At 34.9% G+C, this 27406-nt stretch overlaps 1 protein-coding gene across 4 annotated transcripts in view; it reads right to left on the bottom strand.

Annotated features, from left to right (window-relative positions):
- The window catches only part of NRDC (nardilysin convertase), a 95953-nt gene that overhangs the window by 11646 nt on the left and 56901 nt on the right, over window positions 1–27406 (bottom strand). For all 4 annotated transcript variants that reach the window (XM_068539861.1, XM_068539859.1, XM_068539860.1 and 1 more), the window contains 13 exons: window positions 25407–25464; window positions 23595–23668; window positions 22142–22211; window positions 19626–19703; window positions 17960–18080; window positions 17820–17878; window positions 17495–17549; window positions 9547–9651; window positions 7874–7997; window positions 7230–7316; window positions 5344–5463; window positions 4176–4227; window positions 1766–1916 (listed from right to left, as the gene is read on the bottom strand). In XM_068539861.1, the coding sequence (XP_068395962.1) occupies window positions 1766–1916; window positions 4176–4227; window positions 5344–5463; window positions 7230–7316; window positions 7874–7997; window positions 9547–9651; window positions 17495–17549; window positions 17820–17878; window positions 17960–18080; window positions 19626–19703; window positions 22142–22211; window positions 23595–23668; window positions 25407–25464 (1154 nt within the window). The remainder of the gene's footprint in view (window positions 1–1765; window positions 1917–4175; window positions 4228–5343; window positions 5464–7229; window positions 7317–7873; window positions 7998–9546; window positions 9652–17494; window positions 17550–17819; window positions 17879–17959; window positions 18081–19625; window positions 19704–22141; window positions 22212–23594; window positions 23669–25406; window positions 25465–27406) is intronic.

A 27406-nucleotide genomic window follows, 5' to 3' on the forward strand; every position in this document is an offset into this window, starting at 1 on the left:
TTTTCTTTAGATAGGTTCTGTACTTTTCTTATTCATTCTTAGATATTTTATTATTTTTCTCCATATTACAAATGGGATATTTTTTTCCCAATCCATTTCTAAGTGGTTATTGCACTACAGGAAAAGGAGCCATTTATTTTGATATACTGATCTTGTAATGAGTCATATCACAAATTATTTTTTAAATTCTAGTAGTATCTTAGGTTTTCTAAGAATACAATCATATCCCCTGAAAAGAAAAATACTTTTTCCCTTCCAAGTCTTTTTATTTTTTGACTTTAATGTATTAGCCAGAAACTCTAAAATAATGTTGAGTAATAGATGTGATCATGGGTATCCTTGGCTTGTTCCCAATTTTAATGTTCAGCATTTCATCAGTTAGTGTAACATTTGCTGTTAGTCTTTTAATTAAGGTTTTTATTGTGGTTAAGTAACTTCCCTCCATTCCTACTTATTAGGAATGACCACTCAAATTTATCAAATGATTTTTTGGGCATTTATCACTATATTCACATAGTGTTCCTCAACTGACTTGTGTTATAATGATTTATGTTCATCAACTTCCTAATACTGAACAACCAACCTCTGCATTCCTGGCACTTGGTCATGGTTAATTATTCTTTTTGTTCTATTGTTGAATTTAATTTTCAAGTTTTTAGAATGTTTGACTCCATATTTCATAGGTGAAACTGATCTCCAGTTTTATATACATATTTATAGTCTATATCAAGTTTTAATGTTAAGGCTAGGTAAGCTTCATAAAATGAAGAACCTCAAACAGTTTTCTACGGTTTGTATTTTTAAAAAGCTCTCCAGGTAATTCCAAAACTTTAATATGTTTGGATTTTAAGCTAAATTATATTTAGGCTTTTGAAGGTTAGTAAAATATTCCATGGTGTCTCCTCCTAAGACCAATCTTTGTTCCCTGGGGAGACTGACAGGGATGAGGGTATAAAGGAGAGAACTATCTAAGATATGGAGGCTATATCACCTCTTAGCACAGGTCTAATTTCTGCCAGGTCCTCTCCTCCAGATTTTTTCTTGTATGAGCGCAGTTCCCCAAACTTTAATATATGTTCTACCCAAGAAACCAAGATATAAAATTTGTTGTTGGGTACATTATATTATTTTACCTGGTACTTGATGATCTAATCCTTTAGCTAGCATCCCATATTATTTCTTCCTTTACTGATGAAGTTTTTGACAAAGTGACATTGAAATATATTCTTTACCAAAAGATAAATCACTGACAAGATATAAACTCTGTTTCTAAAGAGTCAGAAACTTAGAAGGAAAACAAGACACACACACTTGAAACAATGGAAAAGAGTGCAAGAAGAGGAAGAAACAACACAAACATCTGAGTTCTACTCTATGTCAGGCAACGTGTCAGGTGCTTTAAATTTGTCCTTGCTGTATGGCATGAAATTATGCTCAAACCAGTCCTAAATGCCAGTGTTGGCTGCAGAGAAACAGACAGCAAAGGGAAGTGAAATCAAGCCTGAAGCACAGGCTGTGTTGTATCCATTACTAATGCATACAACACTGATTAATGTAATTAATTAATGAATATATGTTGGTCTTGTGTGGCCAAAGTTAGAATACCTGTCATCAGCCAAAAACACACAATAATCCATATTAATAAACATTTCTTTCTACGTACAGCACCTCATGCACAAGCCTCTATGCTTGGTGCTATAGGCACAACAAACATAAATATAAAATTTTAAAGCTGTCTGTGAGGAAATTAGAGCACTGTACTTACAGGTAGTTTGTGGTTGAATCCTTTCACTCGAATAATTAAACCATGTTCTCCAGCTACCAGCTTATACTCCAGCTGTGCCACATCTGCTTCATAAGCTGGTTCCGCAAGGTTATGGGTAAGGATATTGACAAAGATATCAAAGAGGACCACACTAAGAGTATAAAATGCAAATAGCATCATTAATTGGCAAGAAATAGACAAATGGATTTGCTTTGACTTAGAGTAAGAAACTTCACTTTTATAAAGATGTTAATTCACTACTCCAGAATGTAAAACCATATATACTAATTGAGTTCAAAGGTAAATACAGCTTACCCAGGACTCAGTTTCACAGGGGCATTACAGAACTCCCAACTTCAGCAATGCTTCCCTATCTTTTTCATGTCACGCACACAGAGAAAATGTAATATTGGGTTGGCCAAAGGTTCGTTCGGTTTTTTCCGTAAGATGGCTCTAGTAGTACTTAGTTGTCTTTAACTTCATTTGAAACAATTTTGTTAGATTGTATGTGACAGCTGTCATATCAGCGTGTATTTAAAAGAAGACTCATCAAAATTGGTGAATTTTTGTGTAGCCATTTTAATATTGAAGATGGAAGAAAAAAGCAACATTTTTGGCATATTATGCTTTATTATTTCAAGAAAGGTAAAAACGCAAGTGAAACGCAAAAAAAAAAGATTTGTATAGTGTATGGAGAAGGTGCTGTGACTGACTGAACATGTCAAAAGTGGTTTGAAAAGTTTCGTGCTGGAGATTTCTCACTGGACGATGCTCCACGGTCAGGTAGACCAGTTGAAGTTGAGAGCGATCAAATCGAGCCATTAACTGAGAACACTCAACATTATACCACGCAGGAGACAGCCGACATACTCAAAATATCCAAATCAGGCGGTGAAAATCATTTGCACCAGCTTGGTTATGTTAATCACTTTGATGTTTGGTTTCCACATAAGTTAAGCGAAAAAAACCTTCTTGACCATATTTCCGCATGGGATTCTTTACTTAAACGTAATGAAAACGTTCTGTTTTTAAAACAAATTGTGACGGGCGATGAAAAGTGGATACTGTACAATAATGTGGAATGGAAGAGACCGTGGGGCAAGTGAAATGAACCACCAACAACCACACCAAAAGCTGGTCTTCATCCAAAGAAGGCGATGTTGTGTATATGGTGGGACTGGAAGGGAGTCCTCTATTATGAGCTCCTTCCGGAAAACCAAACAATTCATTTCAACAAGTACTGCTCCCAATTAGACAAACCGAAAGCAGCACTCGACAAAAAGTGTCCAGAATTAGTCAACAGAAAACACATAATCTTCCATCAGGATAACGCAAGACTGCATGTTTCTTTGATGACCAAGCAAAAACTGTTACAGCTTGGCCGGGAAGTTCTGATTCATCTGCCGTATTCACCAGACATTGCATCTTCAGATTTCCATTTATTTTGGTGTTTCCAAAATTCTCTTAATGGACAAAATTTCCATTCTCTGGAAGACTGTAAAAGGCACCTGGAACAGTTCTTTGCTCAAAAAGATAAAAAGTTTTGGGAAGATGGAATTATGAAGTTGCCTGAAAAATGGCAGAAGGTAGTGGAAAAAAGTGGTGACTATAACAAAGTTCTTGGTGAAAATGAAAAATGTGTCTTTTATTATTACTTAAAAACTGAAGACACTTTTTGGCCAACCCAATATTTATACTGCACAATGGGGTAAAGTGTAAAATGTATGAAAGGCAACTGGCCCAAAGGCTCTGGTTATCCCTGCGGCCTAGGTTTTCTGACTGAAAAATCAAAAATCTGAGGAAATGGAGGAGGGTAATGCATTTTTTAAACTGAATATTAATAATGTTAGTGCTGCTTGTGAGATTAAGCCTGGATTTTGCAGGTTAAGTGGCAAAAGAAAGGAAGAACGTACACTAACATTTCCTGAGCACCTCCTATGATTCAGGTACATTTTAGGCTCTCTGACAACCTACAACCTACATAAACATGTAAGTAATTTGCTAAGAACAAAGTATAATCAGATTCCTTGGCAGGAATCTGATTATAAATACAGGAATCTGATTATAAATAATCTCTAAATACAGGTCAACAGATCCATTAGTCCTCATTACAGACTGGAAGCTGACCCAAACTCATCTCTAAGGAACTTTCTCAATCCAGTAATTCTATGACTAGCCTACACTGTCAGCATGTTTTACAAATGGGTGCTGGAGATGGAGCAGCCACAGTTCCATCTTAGTGATTAGTACTGATACAAATAATTTGTTTGGGGCACATAAAAACACATAAATGAGGAGCATAGCTCAAGTACTGACAGAGAAAAATGATAGAATGATTCAGAAATAAACAAACAAAATAGTCTTCCAATAATAAAAAAAATATTTTCCAGAAAAGAGGACAATTTCTTACTTTGCTGCAGACTTCTGTATCAAAGGTGAGATCAGATGGAAACGTATATATGCTGAAAGAAAAAAGACCCTAAATAAGAAAATATAGGCCAGAGGCCTCAAATATTTAATACATCTGCTATTTTCCCCTAATATTATGATGTTTTAAAAATTCTGAAACAAACCACTAATCCTTAAATCCTCATTACATTTTTATCCTTAAGCGTTCTTAGAAAGTATTATTTACCATTCCACATAGTGTCCAGAAGGTACACTTTAATCTACGGGAAGACCAAATATATAGACAGATACGCAGAGAGGCCTAAGAATACTCTTATTATCAATAGCTTTGGTCAGGAAAAATGCTTACAGAGGTATACATGTCAAGAACATTAAGGGAAAAATCCCAATGCTCACAGAAAGTTATAATAGCAGTGCCTTTCCAAGGAAGCTGAATAAATGTTAAGAACATTTTTGGACACTCTTATAATCTATTCAAGAAAAATTGAGTAAACATCTTCCCAGTGAACTCAAGAATCCCTCAGAACTAGTCCAGTTGTGTTAAGGTTAGGGATTTGGGTTAAATGGCAGCCAAGAGCACTCAGCCTTTGATTCCAAGTTGCTTCAGTAAATTCCAATGCCATGCACAAGAACAGAAAATAAAAAAGCAACACAGTTTGGGCTACCGTGTTGAAGATAAGAGCTTTAGAGTCTGTTTAACTATATACTATGCTTCCTTTATGCTGAAAAGCAAAATAGTAGAGGGAGACAGATAGAGGATATTTCACATTTGTAATGCTGGACTCAGCTATCTATTGTGTCTAAGAATAATTTCTTTCAGCTACTCTTATTTTCTTTTTAACAATAATGTTCGAAAAACACCACCTATTCCCTAGGATGGCCAAACACCTGGCTCTGCTTTCATATAACTGAAAGAAAAATATCCAAAAATAATTTCATTTTAGGCTTGAATCCTTATATACTTCCTAGAATCTATAATGTCCATAAGAATTTCTGTGATAGCACAGGAGCACAGTATGGATCTGATAGATAAGCCTAGAAAAGGTCTTCAAGTAGAAGGGAAAGGCGAAAGAGAGGGAGATGACAGACACAGAGGGAAAAGGTTGCTAGAAAGTGGAAAAAGATTTGTTATACTTATTTAACTATTTTTAAGGAGGGAAATATTTTACCTTTGGGGATTTTGAATTTGTTGTCTTTCTTATACCATAGGCAACCTTGTGGAGTATTCACAATTTTAACAGGGTATTCTGTCTCTGGACAATCAAAAGCCTTCAACATGAAATCTGTGGCTAACAAAAGTGAAAGGTAATAAATCATTCAGTTATCTCAACAGGATTCCCACCAATCTGTTCTTGGTTTCAGAAGTCTAAGTAAGTCTTCTTTGTGGCAAACATAAGTCAAATTCAAATGCTGAAGTACAATAAATTATTAGAACAATACTAAAAAGAAAGTCCTCTTGGCCTTAAACTAAATGAACTCTGAAGATCTGTAATTTCCCAAGAGTTGATTCTGATCTCTCCATATTCTGCTTCATTCTCTTTCTCAGAGACAATCTTAACTGAAAGGGACCTTTGGTCAGAATAGTTGTATAAACCAATTTATGAATGAATGCATTCTTGAATGAGAATGTCTTTTACCAAACTTACAAACTTTTTAAAAGTTAACAAAATAGTTCTGCTCAAACAACGTCAAATTTGTCCTTTAAGTTAATGAAACATAAATTATTTCATCAACACTCAGGTGCGAAATAGCTAACTTAAGAATTAAAAAAAGGTACTGCCTATATTTACTGAAAAAAAAAATGGGTTGTTTAGATACTTAAAGTTCAAGATGCAGAAATGAATTATCTAAAATATGCAAGACTTTTTGTATAAAAGCATTTTTTTTCCTGAGGTTAGATTCATATATAACATAAAATTAACCATTTTAAAGTGAACAATTCAGGGGAATTTAGTACACTCACAACGTTGTGCAACTACCATTTCTTTTAGTTTCAAAACATTTTCATCAGTCCCAAAGGAAACCTCTATACCCATTAAGCAGTCACTCCCATTACCCACTCCCCCCAGCCACTGGCAACCGTCAATCTGAGTTCTGTCTCTGTGGATTTACCTATTCTGGATATTTCATGTAAAAGGAATCATACAATATGTGACCCCTTGTGTCTTCTTTCACTTAGCATAATGTTTTCAAGGTTCATCCATGCTGTAGCATGTATCAGTACTTCATTTCTTTAATGATAGAATAATACTCCATTGCATGTATATACCATAATTTGTTTATCCAGTCATTCATTATGGACACTGGCTGTTTCCACCTTTTGGCTTTTGTGCATAATGCTGCTATGAAAGTGTATGTACATGTATTTCGTTGAATACCTGTTTTCAATTCTTTTGGGTATATACCTAGGAATGGAATTGCTGGGGAAAATGGTATTCTGAGTAAAATTAGTTATATACAACTGTAACCTTTGTCCTAGACCAGTGACTTTCTCAGAGTTAGAACTGTTTTCCATTGCAAGCTAGTAGACAGATAACACATACATATACCTACTGAGAACAAAAGTTCTTAAAATAATACCCTTTCTTTATTCAGTGAAACATTTTGCTATTTTCTACTCTGATTTTTTTTAGTGCTTTCACAACTCATTACACTGACCTCAAAACCCATTACATTGATTTCACAACCCTCTGATGGGTTGCAACCTGTAGTTTGAAAAACACTAGAACAATTGGACAAGATAATGGCAATTCCTACAGAGACTCACATGAAAGGATCAGCTACCATAGACAAGAAAAAGTCCCAGGATTATGTTTAAGTCCTGTTTCCTGCATTCACCAACTGAATAATCCAGGGCAAGTCACTTCGCTTTTTTCAGCCGCAGTTTTCTCATTCGGAAAAGTAAGATAACTGTAATGCTTATCCCAGAGATAACTGGGAAACTCAAATATGAATTCAAATGATACTTTGTAAAATATAACATACTACAGAGGTGCTGCTTGTTTTAATATTAGTACATGGATGGTTTATGTATAATGATTGCTATTTTACTGACCTATGTACTTGTTTTCAGCTGGAAGATGAAGATCTGGATTTAACTCAAAATTACTCTTCCACAGTTCAGCCCAAGAGTTTTCAATATCTGTAGAGATGAAAGACAAACTGATCCAATAAAGAACAAATGTTCAGAGTTCTATTAATAACAAACCAGTCAACAACTGGCCTTCACAAATCAATTCTCTTTTCTCAGAAAAGCTGTGAGTGACACATCCAGGCTTTCTAGACTCCTGCTACTCAGTGTGCGGTCTCAGCAGCATTGTTATCATCTGGGAACTTTGATAGAAATGCAGAATTGCAGGCCCTACTCCAGAGCTACTGAATCATAATCTGCATTTTAATAAGACCTCCAGGTGATACATATGCACATTGAAGTTTGAGGAGCACTTTTTAAAACACAGTCAAAACTCTGCCCCCAAACTACCAATACAATAGGATTTTCTCACTAGCTAATAAGTATAGATATAAACATTGCAGAAAATAATTTTCTTCAAAGTAGTATAAATAATTTTCATTTCAAAGTAAACTACTGAAAAAAATACATAAGTTTTTCCCACAGGAACTATCAGACAAACTATTAAGGAATAAAACTTCACAGGTGAATCATATACCTAAATGTAGGACAATTTTAAAATATTTTACCTTCCATACTATACTGAGTCCCAAACCATTTCTCCTTGAGGTCACATTTTCCCTCATTAGCACCAGACAGTAGAACAAGATTTGCCTTTTGAGGAACTAGCTGATTAAGGGCTTCAGCAATGACCTAATTGGGGGCAGGGGTGAAGGGGGAGTGGGGAGACACATAAAAAACAATTATAACTTTAACCTAATACATCTCTATTAAAAAGGCAAAGCCACATTATGTTAGGCACCCCAAGATCCTAGCATCTTGATGCTCATGAAACTATCTGTCTATAGTCCATGAACACCCTAATTTACAAAACTACATTAGTCTATCAGCTGTTTCTAATGTTTCTTCAGAATGCTTAAACAGCACTCATCTCAAATCCTAAATAATAAGAGGACTAGCAGTGAAAAGAGTTACCATTTACTAAGCTTTTACTATGTGCTAGGTAGTGTTTAACATACATTATTTCATTTAATCCTAAAAACAACCCTAAGGTACACCCATTTTACAGAAAGCACTCAGCCTCAGAGGTTAAAGTTTAAATAATTTGTTCAGGTTAAAGATTCTATAATCTGCACAGAACAACACACCTAGAAGTGGCAAAAGTGGAGTTCTAACCAAGTTTGTTCATAATTCCAAAAACTGTGCTCTTAACTGCTATGTATTATACTACCTCATACACAAGAATCAGTAAAATGATCCCAATGTAGGGCCTCCTTCAATAATCCTTCAGCTATGATAAGGACTAAACATAAGATTTTTGTGGGTTAGATTTGAAACCCTAACTAGCACTTCAACACCATTTCTTTGAGAAAAAACAACAAATAGTGGTTCAGAAAAAAATACTTGGACCCCTGGGCACAACCATCCTAGAGAAATGACAAGAATGTATGGTTACTGCTTCTTCCTTTACCTTTCCCCATCCCCTTTAAAATCAGTAGTTTTGGAATACCCTATATCAAAGTCTGTCAACCTTGGCACTATTAACACTTTGGGCCAGATAATTCTTAGTTGTCGAGTGCCATCTTCTGCATTGTAGAATGTTTAGCAGCATCTCTGGCTTCTACCCGCTAGATGCCAAGAGCACTCTCCAGCTGTGACAACTGAAATGTACCCAAGTATTGACAAATATCCCATGGGGGCAAAATCACCCCTGGTTGAGAACTGCTACCCTATATGGAGCGAAATGACTTATTTCCCAGGACTAGTGGAGGAAAGACCTGACCAACTATTTATTTATGTGTAATATTTACTATCCCTAAGTCATGTATTTTGAATTCAGGGAATCATATTTTTCTTGTACATATTCTCAAAATGATTAAAATTTAATTGTCCAGAGCGTCCAACAGAATTAAAAGGCAAGCTAAACAAGTATGTTTAGCATCTAAAGCACATAATTCTTAGAAATGACTTTATGTTAGTAGATGTTTCAACACTTGAAAAACAGCGGGAATAGTACCTAAGAAGAGGACTTGGTTTTCTCCTCATATTAAACCACAGTCATATACAATAATCAGGAAAAATTACCCACAAAACTATTGATATTTCTTCTGTTTAAACAAACAAATAACTTGACTAAACATAACCAAGTTTTCTCCATTCCCACAGTCCTTAAGTACCTCTATGTACTTTCTCACCCTCCTCTTTCTCTAAAAGTAAATTTTAGAAATGGAAACCTCCTTACTTCTGGCTTGTATTCAAAAAGAAGCTGATCTCCAGTGAGAAAGTCCTGTAGTGGGTACAGCTGCATGTTTTCACACATGTTTTCCACATACTCAACTGGATCTGTCTGTAAAGAGGTAAGATTATTTCACACCAGAAATTCTCCATTATTATCCTTAATTTGCCACAAAATATAAATACTTATCTCTTTTTTTAACAATGAAACCAAAAGCTTCCAACAGATACAACCAGATATAACTGCAGCTTAAGGATCTGATGCTCAGAATTCTAAAAAAAATTTAGCCAGAGAACTACCTTAAGTAGCTTAACCTAACACCCCTCCAATCCCCCATACTGAGCCCTACAACACTGAACTGTAAAGATCTGTTTACATGTCAAGTGCCCCACATGACTATGAAGTCCCTAAAGACAGGGTCTTCATCATTTTATCACTACAGCACTATCACCTAAAAACTATTTGTAAGCATGAATCAAAATCAATATATCAACAGAAATCAAAATGTGTCATTACATAAGTCTTGCTATAAGTGGTTAAATTAATCAGTATATTATCTCAATTTAAAACTGAAATAATGACAGAAAGTTCACTAACCTATGAAATGGAAATACTTTTCCAGAGGAAAGCAACCAATTCAAGTATTTATATTTACTGAGCATCCAAATGCACAGAATCTTAAAAACTGACAGGTCCTTTAGACACCAAGTGGCTCCATTCCTACATTTTACAATGAGGAAATGTACTCAGATTGATTAGGTGACTTGCCCCAGATCACACAATAAGTGATGGGCGAGTAGACACTAGAGCTTGGGCCTCCTAACATAGCAGTGAACACTCTTTCCCAAAATACCACACTGCCCAGTCCTTCCCTAGACAATCTGGGTTGTTCTCTCATCAAACAGAAGACAGAACAGAAGTGAAGGTTACTACATTCATGGAGGAGAAATGAGACATGCATACATCAAATTAGAGATCATAGGTATATGCTACCTACTACATTATCACATTCAGATAGAATATGGAAAAAGTATGGAAAGATTCATTGTTACCTTTTTTTGCTCCACGTCAGGAAACATTCCTGAATCACGTTTGTTAGTCACTAAAGTGCTACTATTTTGTGTGTGTGTGTGTGTGTGTGTGTGTGTGTATGGAGCTTAAGGTACCTTTTTTTTTTTTGAAGTATAATTGACTTATAACATTATATTAGTTTTAGGTGTACAACATAGTGATTCCATATTTTTATATATTACAAAATGATCACCACAGCAAGTCTATTTACCATCTGTCACCTTACAAAGTTATTACAGCATTATTGACTATATTCCCTATGCTATACATTACATCCCTATGACATTTATTTTACAGCTGGAAGTTTGTACCTCTTAATCTTCCTTGCCTATTTCACTTATCTCCCACTCTTTCAAGTGCTATTATTGTTTAAAATGACTCCCTCTACTCTGTTCTAAATTTTTTAACCAGTTATTTTCACCAGCCACTTATTTTTGTAAGTTAACTGTTCTATTCAGCGTGCTACAAAATTGAGTGATTCAAAGTATTTCCTATGAGAAAACAGGACCCTGGCTAAAAGTAGATCTTTGGTGCCAAGGCAATGGACAAAGTACTAGGGAAAAAAAAAACACTTAAATGCTATCCTTTAATTTTTTTTAAAGATATAATTCACATACCATAAAATCCACACTTTTAAAGTATACAATTAAAAATAAAATAAAATGTATAATAAAGTATATAACTCAGTGGTTTTCAGTATATTTATAAAGTTGTACAACCATCACCTCTATCTAGTTCCAGAATATTTTCATCAGCCCAAAAGGAAACTTCCATACCCAGTAAGCAGTTGCTCCCTGTTACCCACACCCCCCAGCCACTGACAACAACCATCAATCTGTGTTCCGGCTCTACAGATTTACCTATTCTGGATATTTCATACCCAGATAAATGGAATCATATAATATGTGACCTGTTGTGTCTGGCTTCTTTCACTTAGCGTATTTTCAAGGTTCATCCATGTTGTAGAATGAATCAGTACTTCATTACTTTTTATGCTGAATAATATTCCACAGTATGCAAATTCTACACTTTGTTTAACCATTCATTCGTTGAAGGACATTTGGATTGTTTCCCCTTTTTGGCTATAATGAATAATGCTGCTGTGAACACCAGTGTACAAGTATTTGTGTGGACACAGGTTTTCAATTCTCTTGGGTGTATACCTAGAGGTGGAACTGTTGGCTTATATGGTATCTCTATGCTTAACTTTTTAAGGAACTGTCAAACTGTATTCCAAAGCAGCTGTACCATTTTACACTCGCACCCGCAATGTATGAGAGTTCCAATTTCTCTACGTCTCCAGCACTTGTTATTATCTATCTTCTAATTTTTTTGCTTACTACAACTCTCACTGCCTTCCATTAGTTACATTATTCCTGTTTCTCTGCGTATAGAAAGACACTTAAACAGCTTTTCTCTAGTTCAAGTAGCTGATTTACAAGATATATTGAGTCCAAGTTACCATGTGAAATAAAAATTATTTTTAAATTTCTTAATTAAAAAAGACTGGCTTGAATAGTCTGAAAGAGCATTCCTATTTGCCTTTACTGATGAAGACAAGAAAAATGTCTGAAGACGAGATATGTCAACTTTGTTAATAAAACAGAAATATATAAAAGCTGAAATAAGCTGAGCTACTTGAGTTAAAATTCAGCAGTTCAAACAAAGATATGAACCTTTCTGATTTGTTCTTTGTACTGATTAGGTTTTAGTCTAAAATGTTTTGGGCTCATGTTTTAAAATCAAGACAAACATTCATGAATACTGTGCTAAAGGTAAAAAAAAAAAATGAGCTACAAAATGGCGAGCTATTAAAAAGGTATCTTGAAATGTCTTGCTAAGAAGAAACTAGAAGGGCACAAAGAAATAACTCAGCTAATGCTAAAAAGCCAATCCCCCAAAAAGGAATAAGGGTATTAGTTATGGTTGTAGTCCACAATTCTTACTCGTACTCTTTCCCTGCCACAGTTCTGGCCCACATGTTGCCACAATAGTTGATAAGAACACTGAAAAAAATCAGTACTGCTAAAGTTGATGGCAGGACTTGTGGGTTCTATGCGTATCCATCAATTTATAGAGAGAAGTGTCTATAGGACCCTCAAATGGCCAATATAAATCACAGTAGCTCTCTGTTTTCATAGAATAAGATTTCTATTTCAATTTCAAATGACTTCAAGCATATAGAGCAGACTGTATAGGAATCAATAGCAACTGGAAGCTTATAGTTTTTGTGACCTTGTCCTCATGTACTTAAGTCTTCTCAAATTATAGTAGATATTTGTCTCTGGTGATGATCCAAAAAGGCAGATTTCAAGATGCTCTATGAACTGGTGCTAAACTGGGGGCTCTTAATCAAGGGCCTACAGATACCTCCCACAAGATATCAGTGGACAAATTCAGGGAGAGTGGGAAGCATGAGTTTGATTGGGAAGAAATTACATATTTATTTTCACTAAACTCTAACTTAGCATTTTTATTAATTTATGAATATACAGGCAACAAACCACAGCAGTATTATCAGCATCTATGACTATAACCAATAGAAATCACAATATAGCTGTTGCAGATATCTCAAAATAGTACACTCAGAAGATGGCGGAGTAGAAGGACATGCCCTCACTCCCTCTTTTGAGAACACCGAATCACAGCTAACTGCTGAACAGTCATTGACAGGAAGACACTGGAACTTACCAAAAAAGATACCCCACATCCAAAGACAAAGGAAAAGCCGCAATGAGACGGTAGGAGGGGCACAATCACAATAAAATCAAATCCCATAACTGCTGGGTGGGTGACTCACAAACTGGAGAATACTTATACCACAGAAGTCCACCCACTGGAGTGAAGGTTCTGAGCCCCACATCAGGCTTCCAAACCTGGGGGTCCGGCAACAGGAGGAGGAATTCCTAGAGAATCAGACATTGAAGGCTAGCAGGATTTGATTGCAGGACTTTGACAGGACTGGGGGAAACAGAAACTCCACTCTTGGAGGGCACACACAAAGTACTGTGTGCATTGGGACCCAGGGGAAGGAGCAGTGACCCCATAGGAGACTGAACCAGACCTACCTGCTAGTGTTGGAGGGTCTCCTGCAGAGGCGGGGGTGTGGCTGTGCCTCACCATGAGGACAAGGACACTGGCAGCAGAAGTTCTGGGAAGTACTCCTTGGCGTGAGCCCTCCCAGAGTCCGCCATTAGCTCCACCAAAGAGCCTGGCTAGGCTCCAGTGTTGGGTCGCCTCGGGCCAAACAACCAAAAGGGAGGGAACCCAGGCCGACCCACCAGCAGACAAGCGGATTAAAGTTTTACTGAGCTCTGCCCACCAGAGCAACAGTCAGCTCTACCCACCACCAGTTCCTCCCATCAAGCCTCTTAGATAGCCTCATCCACCAGAGGGCAGACAGCAGAAGCAAGAAGAACTACAATCCTGCAGCCTGTGGAACAAAAACCACATTCACAGAAAGATAGACAAAATGAAAAGGCAGAGGGCTATGTACCAGATGAAGGAACAAGATAAAACCCCAGAAAAACAACTAAATGAAACGGAGACAGGCAATCTTCCAGAAAGAGAATTCAGAATAATGATAGTGAAGATGATCCAGGACCTCGGAAAAAGCATGGAGGCAAAGATCGAGAAGGTGCAAGAAGTGTTTAACAAAGATCTAGAAGAACTAAAGAACAAACAAACAGAGATGAACAATACAATAAATGAAATGAAAAATACACTAGAAGGAATCAATAGCAGAATAACTGAGGCAGAAGAACAGATAAGTGACCTGGAAGACAAAATGGTGGAATTCACTGCTGTGGAACAGAATAAAGAAAAAAGAATGAAAAGAAATGAAGACAGCCTAAGAGACCTCTGGGACAACATTAAACGCAACAACATTCGCGTTATAGGAGTCCCAGAAGGAGGAGAGAGAGAGAAAGGACCCGAGAAAATATTTGAAGAGATTATAGTCGAAAATTTCCCTAACATGGGAAAGGAAATAGCCACCCAAGTCCAGGAAGTGCAGAGAGTCCCATACAGGATAAACCCAAGGAGAAACACGCCAAGAGACATAATAATCAAATTGGCAAAAATTAAAGACAAAGAAAAATTATTGAAAACAGCAAGGGAAAAACGACAAACAACCCAATCCAAAAATGGGCAGAAGACCTAAATAGACATTTCTCCAAAGAAGACATACAGATGGCCAAGAGGCACATGAAAAGCTGCTCAACATCACTAATTGTTAGAGAAATGCAAATCAAAACTACAATGAGGTATCACCTCACACTGGTTAGAATGGGTATCATCAGAAAATCTACAAACAACAAATGCTGGAGAGGGTGTGGAGAAAAGGGAACCCTCTTGCTCTGTTGTTGGGAATGTAAATTGATACAGCCACTATGGAGAACAGTATGGAGGTTCCTTAAAAAACTAAAAATAGAATTACCATATGACCCAGCAATCCCACTACTGGGCATATACCCAGAGAAAACCATAATTCAAAAAGAGTCATGTACCACAATGTTCATTGCAGCTCTATTTACAATAGCCAGGTCATGGAAGCAACCTAAATGCCCGTCGACAGATGAATGGATAAAGAAGATGTGGTACATATATACAATGGAATATTACTCAGCCATAAAAAGGAACGAAACTGGGTCATTTGTAGGGACGTGGACGCATCTAGAGACTGTCATACAGAGTGATGTAAGTCAGAAAGAGAAAAATAAATATTGTATATTAACACATATATGTGGAACCTAGAAAATGGTACAGATGAACCGGTTTGCAGAGCAGAAATTGAGACACAGCAGCAGAGAACAAATGTATAGACACCAAGGGGGGAAAGCAGCAGGGGTGGGAGGTGGTGGTGTGATGAATCGGGAGATTGGGATTGACATGTATACACTAATGTGTATAAAATGGATGACTAATAAGAAAAAAAAAAGCACACTCATTGCTACTTAAAATTGTAATAATTATTAGATCTACCATTAGACTTTGTTATTTAATATATCGATACAGAGACCCATATTACTAATTTTTACTATTTTGAGTCTTTATTTCAGTATTCCTTTGTAACCTACTGTATTTTATCTTATGCATTTAAAAACACTATTCTATGAAAGGGAACCCTCCTACTCTGTTGCTCGGAATGTACATTGGTGCAACCATTACAGAAACAGTATGGAGGTTCCTTAAAAAAACTAAAAATAGAGCTACCATATGATCCAGCAATCCCACTCCTTGGCATATATCTGAAAAGATGAAAACTCTGATTTAAAAAGATACATGCACCCCAATGTTCATAGTAGCACTATTTACAATAGCCAAGACATGGAAGCAACCCAAGTGCCCATTAAGAGATGAGTGGTTTAAGAAAATGTGAGATACACACACACACACACACACACACACACACACACACACAGTGGAGTATTACTCAGCCATAAAAAAGAATAAAATATTGTGATTTGCAGCAACATGGATGGACCTAGAGAGTATCATACTAAGCAAGTCAGATAGAGAAAGACAAATATGATATCATTTACACGTTGAATCTAAAAAATAATACAAATGAAATTTATATACAAAACAGAAACAGCCTCACAGACATAGAAAACAAACTTATAGTTACCAAAGAGAAAGGGATGGGGGGAGGGATAACTTAAGAGTATGGGATTAACAGATACAAATTACTATACATAAAACAGATTAGCAGCAAGGATTTACTGTATAGCACAGGGAACTATATTCAATATCTTGTAATAACCTATATTGGAAAATAATCTGAAAATATATACATATATACATATGTATCACTGAATCACTTTGCTGTATACCTGAAACTAACACAATATTGTAAATCAACTATACTTCAATAAAAACAAAAACAAAAAACAAAACAAAAAACCCACTATTCTATGGGCTGCATAATAAATATTTAACAGTATTGTTTCAATGTTAAATTTCCTGAGCACAACAATTTTAGTGAGGTTATGCGAGAGAATATATTTGTTTGTAGCAGATACATGTTAAAAAACATTGAGAGGTGAAGTATCATGATATCTGTAATTAAATCTCAAAAAAATACACACACACACACAAGAAGAGGCGTGAGAGAGAAAGAAAATATGGCAAAATATTAAGAACTGGTAAATCTAGGTGAGGGATATACCAGTGATCATTGTACTACTAGGGCGATTTTTCTGAGAGTTTAAAAAGATGAAGAGGTGAAATAATATTCTGGGGAGGGGTCCATAGGATTCAACAGATTTCCAAAGGGATCCAAGGCACAAAAAGGGTTTTTTAAAAACCCTGCTCTAAACTCCTTACCTTTCAACTTTGCTTTCATATACCCTATGCCACAGACATGTAGGATCATTCACTTTTTCATAATACCCCAGAGTTCCTTACTTATGTGCTTCCCATTGCTTAGAATATCTAAACCTTATCCATTTTTTAATACTGAACTCAATTCAAATTTACTACATCCATGAAGGCTTCCCTGTCCTATTCCAGTCAAGGCAAATGCTTTCCTTACCCTGAAAGTACAAAGCACACCATTTCTATTTGAATTCCCAAAATATCAAGCTCTCCATGAATGTTTATCAAAGGGATTAAAGGGACAGACATATGAAATGACTACATAGATGAATGACTGTCACACAACATGATCTGTGTCAATCTGCCTAATTCTCTCACTGTTACTCAATATAAATACTCAAAAACACAAGAGTGAATTTTCAGAAACCTCAAGGCCATCTTGAGACTCACATGACAGAGAGTGGCAGAATTAAAACTCAGTGACACTTCCAAAAAGAGGAACAATGTCCACACCAGTTTCAACTTGGTCACAGATAACATTCAAAAAGAATTTGACTTCCAGTACCTGTTCCTGGTAATGAAATTCATTATCCTCAATTTTCTGAATCTCTTCAAAAATTCTGTGAAAGAAGAAAATTATAATTAGAAGACATATTTAAATTTCTCATTAGAATCATCAGCAAGAAAAGAGAAGTATAAAAATAAACAGACTGCCCACGTAAACCTAAATATTTAACATACGTTCACATGTAGCAGAATAAGGATATGGAACAAGTAAAGGAAATTAAGCAAGAAATGCCTGGAAAACCACCAAGGCAGGACTAACGCATGTCTGTTGGTAGCCTGAAGGCTAAAACATATTAGGATTGACTCTTATAAGTATATATTACCTTTTTTCTGGGCCTAGCTTCTGCAGCATTTTTAAATACTGGAAGACAGTATGAGCAACCTAAAAATGAAACATCTAATTATACTTTTGCATAAAGTGATATCTATATAATTTTTAAAACCCTCCATTTTTATTATTTACCTCATAGAAATGTTCATAACCTTCATCAGTCAATGTAATAGAAATGCTGAACACTGAATAAGTAGAATTTTGCTCAAATCCTGTCTCACCATTTCCACCAAATAGTGCAAGAGCCCAGCATCTACAGTTAGGAGAAAAAATTAATCCAGTCAATATCTTGGGATTGATAGTCTACAAATACTTCAAATTAACAAAATAGGTAGGCTTTCTATGTAAAATTTGGGAAGCCCAGGCTTTGAAGCAAACATGCTTTCCAACAGCAAGTTTAAAAGTACAAATTTTTTAAAAGTACAAAGCCTCCCAAGGAATTGTACTGCATACAGGAATGATCAGAAGGAAATAACAGCCATATTTACTTCTTTAATGGAAACACTAATATTACAACATAGTAAAACATTATCAGTTTCATGAAGCCGTAGTAATTTTTTGTCGAAGAGAACATAGTAATTTTTTGTCGAAGCATACTTTTAATATATTGTGAAGTATGTTCTTCATACTTCACAATATATTAAAAGTACGCTTGCTGGGAGGCATTTCTCTCTTTTTCTTTTTTTTTTGCCGCACCGCTAGGTTTGCAGGATCTTAGTTCCCTGACAAGGGATTCAACCCAGGTCCTCAGCAGTGAAAGCGCAGAGTCCCAACCACTGGACTGCCAGGAAATTCCCCTGGGAGGCATTTCTCACATCCCTTTTTGAACCATCTCCCAAGAGAAGCCTTAAAAAACACTTCAGATACCTCCTTACTTAGAATGTTAAGTGGGCTCTTTGAGACTGTCAGCTAACCTGCACAGGTTATCTAGGAAAGAAGCAATAAGACTGTATCTTTTCCTGACTAGAATAATCCTGAAAGCCTAAAATAAGGAGAGAGGAGGCCAGAATGAAAAACTTGAAATTCTAATAAAGTTCAGTAAGGTATAAAGGTTATGCAAATCTCAAATCATATTACATTTATCGTGTAAGGCATATATGTACTTAACGTCATTCATTATTTTTCTAATAAGCCTGCCCTCTCAGCTTTCTTTTAATAATCTAGTACACATCAATGTTTTAAAGTCTTATTTAAATTTCTCATCTACCTTCCATTCTTGAATAATGTATAGAAAAATCAAGCAAGGAATTACTTTAATGTGTTTTGGTCCTGATTCTAAAGCTGTATGTCTATTATTTGGCTAGGCAACTTAAACAAGTGCTTAAATGCTTTAGGAAACATGGCTAACATACTGCTAACATGGCTGCATATACTGTTCACAGTCCCCCATATTTATATGATTTATCTGTCCAATGAAGTTTTCATTAAAGTCCACCTTCTGGGTTGGGAAAGCCTGGAGATCCACAGCATTAAAATAATTGACTTCATTATTATTCAAATCCAAATTCTTGATTAGAGCTAAACTTTCATGTAATTCTGGAATCTATGAATTTAAAAATTTTGTGTACAACTATAATACTTCCAACATGGGCTAAAAGGTGGCTTCCAAGGAAATATACAAATATGATATGGCCATTAAAATAATCTAGGTTATGAAGAGACTTTGATTAAGTATTAGATTTGAATCTACGCTTCCTGGCAGGCAAAGTAAAAAAAGAAAAGAATGGGTTATAACACTTGTTGTCCATTATTTTTCAGATATTGCTACACTGAAAATACTTATTAATTAAATACTTGCTTTTTTCTAAGGTAAGAAAGAATGCTGCCTTTGCCTTCATGTCCAACCAGCCAAGAAATATAATGAAGCGGCTTCACCCTTTAAAAAAAAAGTTAAGGTCAGAAATTTTTTAAAATTAAGGTATAAATACTTTAATTTTACTTTAGAAAATCTTACTTCTGAGATTGATATTTGAGAATGTGATTACAAACTTATTTTCACATAAATTCTACTAAATATGAAACTATAATTAATTTGACAGCAGCAAGATAAAAACAGAAAACATGGTGAAATTTAACTTCTTCATCTGAAATCACTGAATGAGTACAAATATTCCAAAATTTAAGAATTCTTTTGGATACTACTTTTTCTTTTGGATACCAATCTTACTTCTTTTCATGGTAAAATCTTTCATTATTTTTTCACCCAAAATAGAAATAATATAGATTCTTTATCATTTTAGAATCTGATGCAGATATGAATCATCCTGTATCCTTAAAAGCTTTCGGCATTGCATCAGGCTCTGTGGTAAACTGAAATGTGTTGCTTTATGGGTCAGAAAATCTAGCTTGTAGTTTTAGTTATTCCTTTAAGTAAGTGCATGATCTTGAGCAAAAGACTTAATCTCACTCTATTTTCTCTTTCTCTCTACTTGCCTAACTACTTACTCATAGGCTTTTCATGAAAATGCAATAAATGCATTACAGGTAAATTACAGGAAATTACAATAAATGCATTAAAATGCAATAACAGGTAAAAAATGATATCTTATTATATAACAATATACATTAATAGTCTGAGTAGTTGTTTATGTGTTATTCACATCATCTTTTCCCACTGGCTTCTACTATAATTTTGGGAATATATTCCTACCAAAAATATACAGAAAAATCAAGCTAGGAAATCTAAACATTCTTAAATTTTAAACTTAGTTTACAGAATTATACTCAGTAAACTCTTAAAAGTCACTGTTTAAAATAAGAATTTGAAAAAAATCATAAAATATGAATGACATATTTTAGATTACATCTATCCTAAAACTGATATAGAGGAGCAAATCAGTTAAAGAATGAACCCAGTTGAGTACATAACATTTGCATGTGACCAAATCTAATTGTACGGTATTTGGTAACTCTGGAGGGAGAAACACTTGCTTCTTAGTAAAAAAAAAAAAAAATCATTCCCCCAAAAGCTAATTTAGTGGGAGTTCACATTTGGGATAAACATCAGGTTAAAACAAATATACAGTTCATTAAAAAAAATAATAATAACTGGATCAAAACATACAGAAATGGTAACAGTCTTTGGAAAACAGAATCATGGATGACTTTTTTCTACTTTTCAGTAGTTTTCAAGATTTGTACAATGAATTACCTTAGTAATCAGGCAGAAGATAAACAAGGCTTTGTTAATTAACAAGAAATGCAAAAAACGGGAAAAATGGTATACATAGTATAATTCCATTTCCATTAAAAAAGATATGTTTTATATTCATTATTTTAATGTCTGAAGGATATATATGAAACTATTAATGTTGGGCATATCTTTCAGGACAGAGGAGAAGCAGAGCTTTACTTTTTGCTTAATACTCTTTTGTCCTCAACATTTTACAAGCATATTACTTTTATAATCAAAATTTAAAACAAATGCAATAAACTTTTAAATATGCATGTAATCATTTTAACACTTTTTGGGATACTCTAACATAACTATACAACAAATGGACATTTCCTATATTATCCTTGCACTAAAAAAAAGCAAGTAGACAATACACACATTCTCTGCTTTCTCACTGGAGGCATACTGTTCCTGTTAACTTCATGGGACTTGATTGTTAAAAGCATTTTTTACTGAGCTTAAAGCAATACACATTACTTTTCTTTCCTTCTGCTTGTGTGTGTCTCTTCTTGGGTTTGTTTTGTTGGTAAGTTTTAGAAACTTAAGGTAAATTTTTATCAGTTCATTAGCATTTATTTCTAATGAGAAAAGCATTTGTAGCCATTGACTGATCCTTATCTTTAAGGAACTTCTTAGCCCATGTATATTGCTCATGTAAAATAATTATATAAATAAATTGAAGTGTTCTCCTAATTTCTAAAAATCTGACCTAACTCATTCCCAACTCAAGTAGGTCCTTGAGATTTATGCTGTAGTTGTATTTCAGGCTCAAAATTATTTAACTTTACTTTTGACAAGATCAAACTAAATGGCCACCACTGACAAATAAATCATAAGCTAACATATATTTGTACTCAAAGTGCTAAAGAAAATAATTACAAAAGTTAGCATTCACACTAAGATACTTAACTTCAAAGACTCAGGAAAGGCAACTAATTATAAGAAAACTCTAGCTTTTATACCCAAGAAGACATTAAAATATATAGCAAAGGCTTGAACAATCCAGTAGTGAGGTCCTAGTTTACCATGTTACCTGTGTTTATAAATCCGGAATGCCCAAATTTAAACCATTTAGTATGCTTTTAAAATATGATTCTCACTCAGTATCTAGTGGAGTAAATTTGCCTTTGAACTCTTACCTGTAATGTTGCTGTTGAGGGGGAAGTGCCCATGTGATGGTCAGAGCATGAATTTTTCTGATTGGAACAACTGAACAAAAATATTTTTCAGAAGAACAGATATAAGTGTTTCTCTATAACTTATATATACTATGTTACATGAAATTTTTAAAAATTCAATATATTTCATCCTCCAATAAGCAAGGGAAAGTTAAATATAATGCAATTATTATTTCAAGTTGCCAATTTTCAAATTTGAATAATGCAATTTTTATAAATTTCTTTTCAATTTGGTTTCACAGATAGAGAAGGCATGGATAAAAGAACTATGAAAATAGGCAAGCCCCTAAAGATGGATCCCTTCTTGCAAGAACGGGTACAGGACTAGGAGTCAGGAGACCCATGGCTGAAATCCAGCCCTACTACTATCTTGCTATCTGTGTTTATACGACCTTGAGAAAATCACTTGCATTTAACTCATTCTGAATCTGTTATGGTATGATGAGTGGGGTAGGCTGAAGTAACTCTAAGATTCTTCCCAGTGCTTCCCATTCTTCTATGATTCTTTGAAGAGAAAATCTACAGCTAGGAAGAATACAACCAAAAATAAGTTGTCTCTGGGAAGAGTCAGCTTAGATAAAATGGAGCCAGCAGCAGATAAAGAGTGCGACAAAAGTCATTGGTCAGAGAAAGGGAAGAGGAAAGAGATTGGCAATGGGGTGAAGGAGAAGAAGGGAATAACTAGGCAATTAGGAGAAAGAAAATAATCTGCCATGATAAAAAGAGCAAAGAAAGAGAAATGGTGAATTAGGAATGTTTCTGCAATATTCACTATGGGCAAACTGTTAAGTAAGTTATAGCATAACCATGTGATGGCTCATTGGGCAGTTATTACAAATATAATATTAAATGAAATAAGCAAGAGATAGGGTGTATATACTTTATAATCTCAACTACGTTAAGAAAATATACCTACAGAAACTCAAAAGGAAATGTGCCAAAACCACTTCTCTGGATGGTAAGATTTAAGGGTGACTCCCCCCACCCATTTTTTTTTTACACTAAATTTGTCTTCATTTAACAAAAATTGGTTTTATAATGAAGATAAAAGGAAATTATTTCCAAAGTGTTTTCCCATCCTCTATTTTTCTCTTTTAAAGGCAAAAAAGAGCAGAATATAGATAAAAACAAAATAGGAAAGAAACAAAAAACCAAGAACAAAAGGGAACAAGAAGAAAATAGGGAGAAAGCATGAAACAGACTCAAGTAGCATTAAGGTGCCAAACCAAGGAAACTGCTACTAGTTAGTGGCCTGCTATCTGTCACTCGCTGGATTTCCACTGTCTACTCCCTTTCCAATCCAGCTGTACTTTCTGTTGTATTCTCATTTTCAAAGAAAATTGGCAGCCTCAGTTAAGTTTTAGAGAATGTGCTAAAGTTATTTCAAACAGTTTTAAACCTTTGGTTCACGAACCTCTATAAAGTTTGTTAAATGCTGGTGTGTCAAATGGATCCGTTAAATGGCCAAAGTTTGGTTTGGGTAACCCACTGAAAATAAAACAAATACATTAAAATTTAATTGGCAAAAGCCTTTATAAGCAGTATCTTTAGGGATGCCTAAACTGATAGGTTTTTATAGTCTATTCTACATACTCCTGGCTGAAAAGCATTCTAGGCATAAGCGAATAGATGGCAACAAAGCCACAAAATCCTGAACTACACAAACTATTCTTAACCTCAGCCCCAATAACTCAAATACTTTTAAAACTCACAGGAGACAGAATACAATGAATTGAAGGGACCTCCCCTCCCAATATTTACTGTCTCTATCAGCCCCATTCAACTTCAGTTCTCCTCTTAATACAAAGCCATTTCAGAAAGAAAACTTACACTGGAGATATTTTTTTAATCCAAGAAATATACATGGAGAGATTCTTATGTATAAAGTACAATAGTAGGCACTGTGGTATTTGAAAAACGTGGACTCTTCCTTCTAGAGGCTTCCCACCTGGTTGAATATATTGTAACTAATATTTCTTCTAAAATATGGTCAGTATGAATCAGTATTAATTACCTAGAACACTTTTTAACCTGTCTGATTAAGGAACCAAAGTTCTTAGTGAATAATATGTAAAAGCATTTTTTTTGATTTAAAATTCTTATTAGGAATTGATTGACAAGACCTAATGAATCCCTCTATTCAATATACCTCTGATTTTATTAGTAAAGTTTCACAGTGAAATACATTTCAATCTGCCATTTGACATTTCCATAGCTAATACTCATTTCTTATCAAAACAAACAAACAGAAACAAATTAAACAACCCCATAACTTTGGCATGGCTTTCATTATCTTAATTAGCATACTTAAAAGTATTGCTAATTATCAACAGAAGTTTACATAAAGCCAAGATAATAATAACCAGTCTGTTGTTATTACAAATTATTCCAACATTTTTAAAGCTAATTTTTCTTTCATAAATTTAAAACAAATTGTCTTGGAATGAAGAACTGGAAAGAGTCTAGCTTACTCACCTGATGCAAGAAAAAATAATCTGATTTCATTTAGTTTACTAAAATGCAAACTGCTAAGAGTGGGAAGAGACACTTTGCTTGAGAATTAAATTTTCTGTATTCTTTGTAACAAAAAATGTAACAATAAAGTATCTTTTAAATATTTGTATTATTTTGATGAATTTGAGGTGGACAAAAAAATAGTAGCTTTCTGAACTAGAACGCTACATCCAATTTCTAATAAAAGGCAATTTGATTCAACTACAATATATGCAATAGGCTTTTCAGGCAATATGTAAAGTCAGTCATCAACTACAAGATTATTTCGTTTATGAGGAAAAAGCATTCCAAGTTCCAAACAACTGACTTAAAAAACAAACCTTCAGAACTAAATTTGTTCTGAGGCAGGGGATACGTATATGTATATGCTACCTCTCAATACAATATTTGCTTTCATATCATAATTTCAAGCACTGTACACAGTAACAGAAAAGCTCTGAATAAACGTAAAAGGAGGCACAAATTCTTCAGAGTTACTGCTTACTATAAGTTTACAAGCTTAAAAGTTCTGAACTACAGGAACTATGGAAACTTTGGTTATCTTAGTTTTCCCACTCAAAGGCTGTGCGATCTTGCTAAACTACTTTAGTTCTTAATATAATCACCTGTTTTAAAAAAAATAAACTAAAAGCAAAAACCTCTGGGATTCATACCAGAAGATATGGCCTCTTTAACTCTATAGGTGTATGATTTATGAAAATACATGTCTTACTTGTTTGGTATCTGAGAGAAGATTTCAGTCACCCACTTTTCTAAAGTATCCAGTGTTTCTTCGTGGGGAGGGCAGGAAGGAGACAGGGAAAGGCAGTGTTGTTATTAAAGGTAGAAATGCAATTCTATTTCTCACAGATCTTTAGCTACAAAACAAAGGAATACTTTAATTTGGGCATCACTTGCCACTCCTTAATCAGTAATAGGAAAAATAATATTTAAGAAAACCTTGAGACACATATAATTTTGTTAAGACTCCTTTATTCTTTCTCCCTGGTGAAGTTAGAAAAAACACACAAGTAGAAAAAAAAAGTTTTTGCTTATCATTAGGCTAGATGAAGGACCAAGAGATAAAAATACATCAATCATCCTCCTACCCCATTCCAAAACTTACTTCCTCTAGGAAGGTTTCTCTTAACTAACCTACACTACCCTTCTCAGCAGCTCATCAGTACTATTATACTCCATTTACTTTACATTAATTTACACTTGCTGTGGTTTTAATATATGTCTTCTTAGGCTGATATGATTTCTATCTTCTTTTGATTCTTTTCTTATATTTCATAAGAAATTCTTCTGAAATTTCTAGTAAAATAGGAGATCTAAATGAAAAAGGAAACCTTTTAGCTTTATCCCAGTGACTCGTTACCATCACTGGATAGTATTTGTTAGTTTCACCAGCTACATGACTTTCACTAATTCTCAAAAGAGATGCCCCAGTATATAAATACAAGATGCAAATTAGACTAATCAAGTTCTGAATTTACTCTATACTATTTATACTGATATTTAACTCTTAAATGATATAATAAATGCTGAAGCTCCGAAATCAATTGACTCTAGATTGGACAAGGTTTTCTAATCAAACACGTGGGGCTTATTTTAGAAATCTGCAACAAGCGTTAATATGCTCATATTTGTTATCACCGAAGAAGAGAATGAAAAAGAATCAATACCTAGTTGAAGAAAAATGCATGTTCATGACAGATTTGAAAACAAAAATTAATTAAAAATCGCAAATTAATATTACATACCAAATATAGAATTGCCTATTTTAATAAATGCTGTAAAAGGAATCTAGAAGCACATTTGTAGTTTGAATGCCATACCATATCTGTAACTTTATGTTCAAGTTAACTTTAGTGGACTAATTTTGATCCTAAACACAAAAATATTTTATAATTAAGTGCCAAGTCAGCTCTGATCTTAATTTTGACAATGAGAGAGCAAAATTTTATAAAAAGGAGAATCACATTAGGGTGAGAGGATTAGTTTTTCAAAAAGAAATATACAAACTATAAGGTATTGATATATCAAAATGAACAGTTCAGCAAATGACTGACTTTGAAAAACAGCCTAAGGAGATTAAAATATAAAGAAAACAGAAGAAAGGTACTATGATTTCTTTAATGAGAAAAGTTGACACACATTATTTTCAGTAATGATAAAAGAAGGAAAATAGTAGAGGTATTGACCAGTATTATTATATTTAAGATACTTCTGCTAGCGTCACCATGACAGACTTCAATTAATCATGCCATTTTACTGAACCCTATGTAAGGATGAAAAGACAAACACTGTGACCTTTAAGAGTTTATGATTAATACAGATTAAATGCAAAACCAGAGATAACTGAGGCAGCAGCCAAATGTGGCTTAAAAGACCAATTCATGGGACTTCCCTGGTGGCGCAGTGGTTAAGAATCTGCCTGCCAATGCAGGGGACACAGGTTTGAGCCCTGGTCTGGGAAGATCCCACATGCTGCGGAGCAACTAGGCCCGTGCGCCACAACTGCTGAGCCTGTGCTCTAGAGCCCGTGAGCCACAACTACTGAGCCCGCGTGCCATAACTACTGAAGCCCGTGCACCTAGAGCCCATGCTCCGCAACAAAGAGAAGCCATCGCAATTAGAAGCCCGCAAACTGCAACGAAGAATCGCCCCCGCTCGCCGCAACCAGAGAAAGCCTGCACGCAGCAACGAAGACCCAACACAGCCAAAAAT

Source organism: Eschrichtius robustus, chromosome 3 (assembly GCF_028021215.1).
Source record: "Eschrichtius robustus isolate mEscRob2 chromosome 3, mEscRob2.pri, whole genome shotgun sequence".
In the NCBI taxonomy this organism is placed as follows: Eukaryota; Metazoa; Chordata; class Mammalia; order Artiodactyla; family Eschrichtiidae; genus Eschrichtius; species Eschrichtius robustus.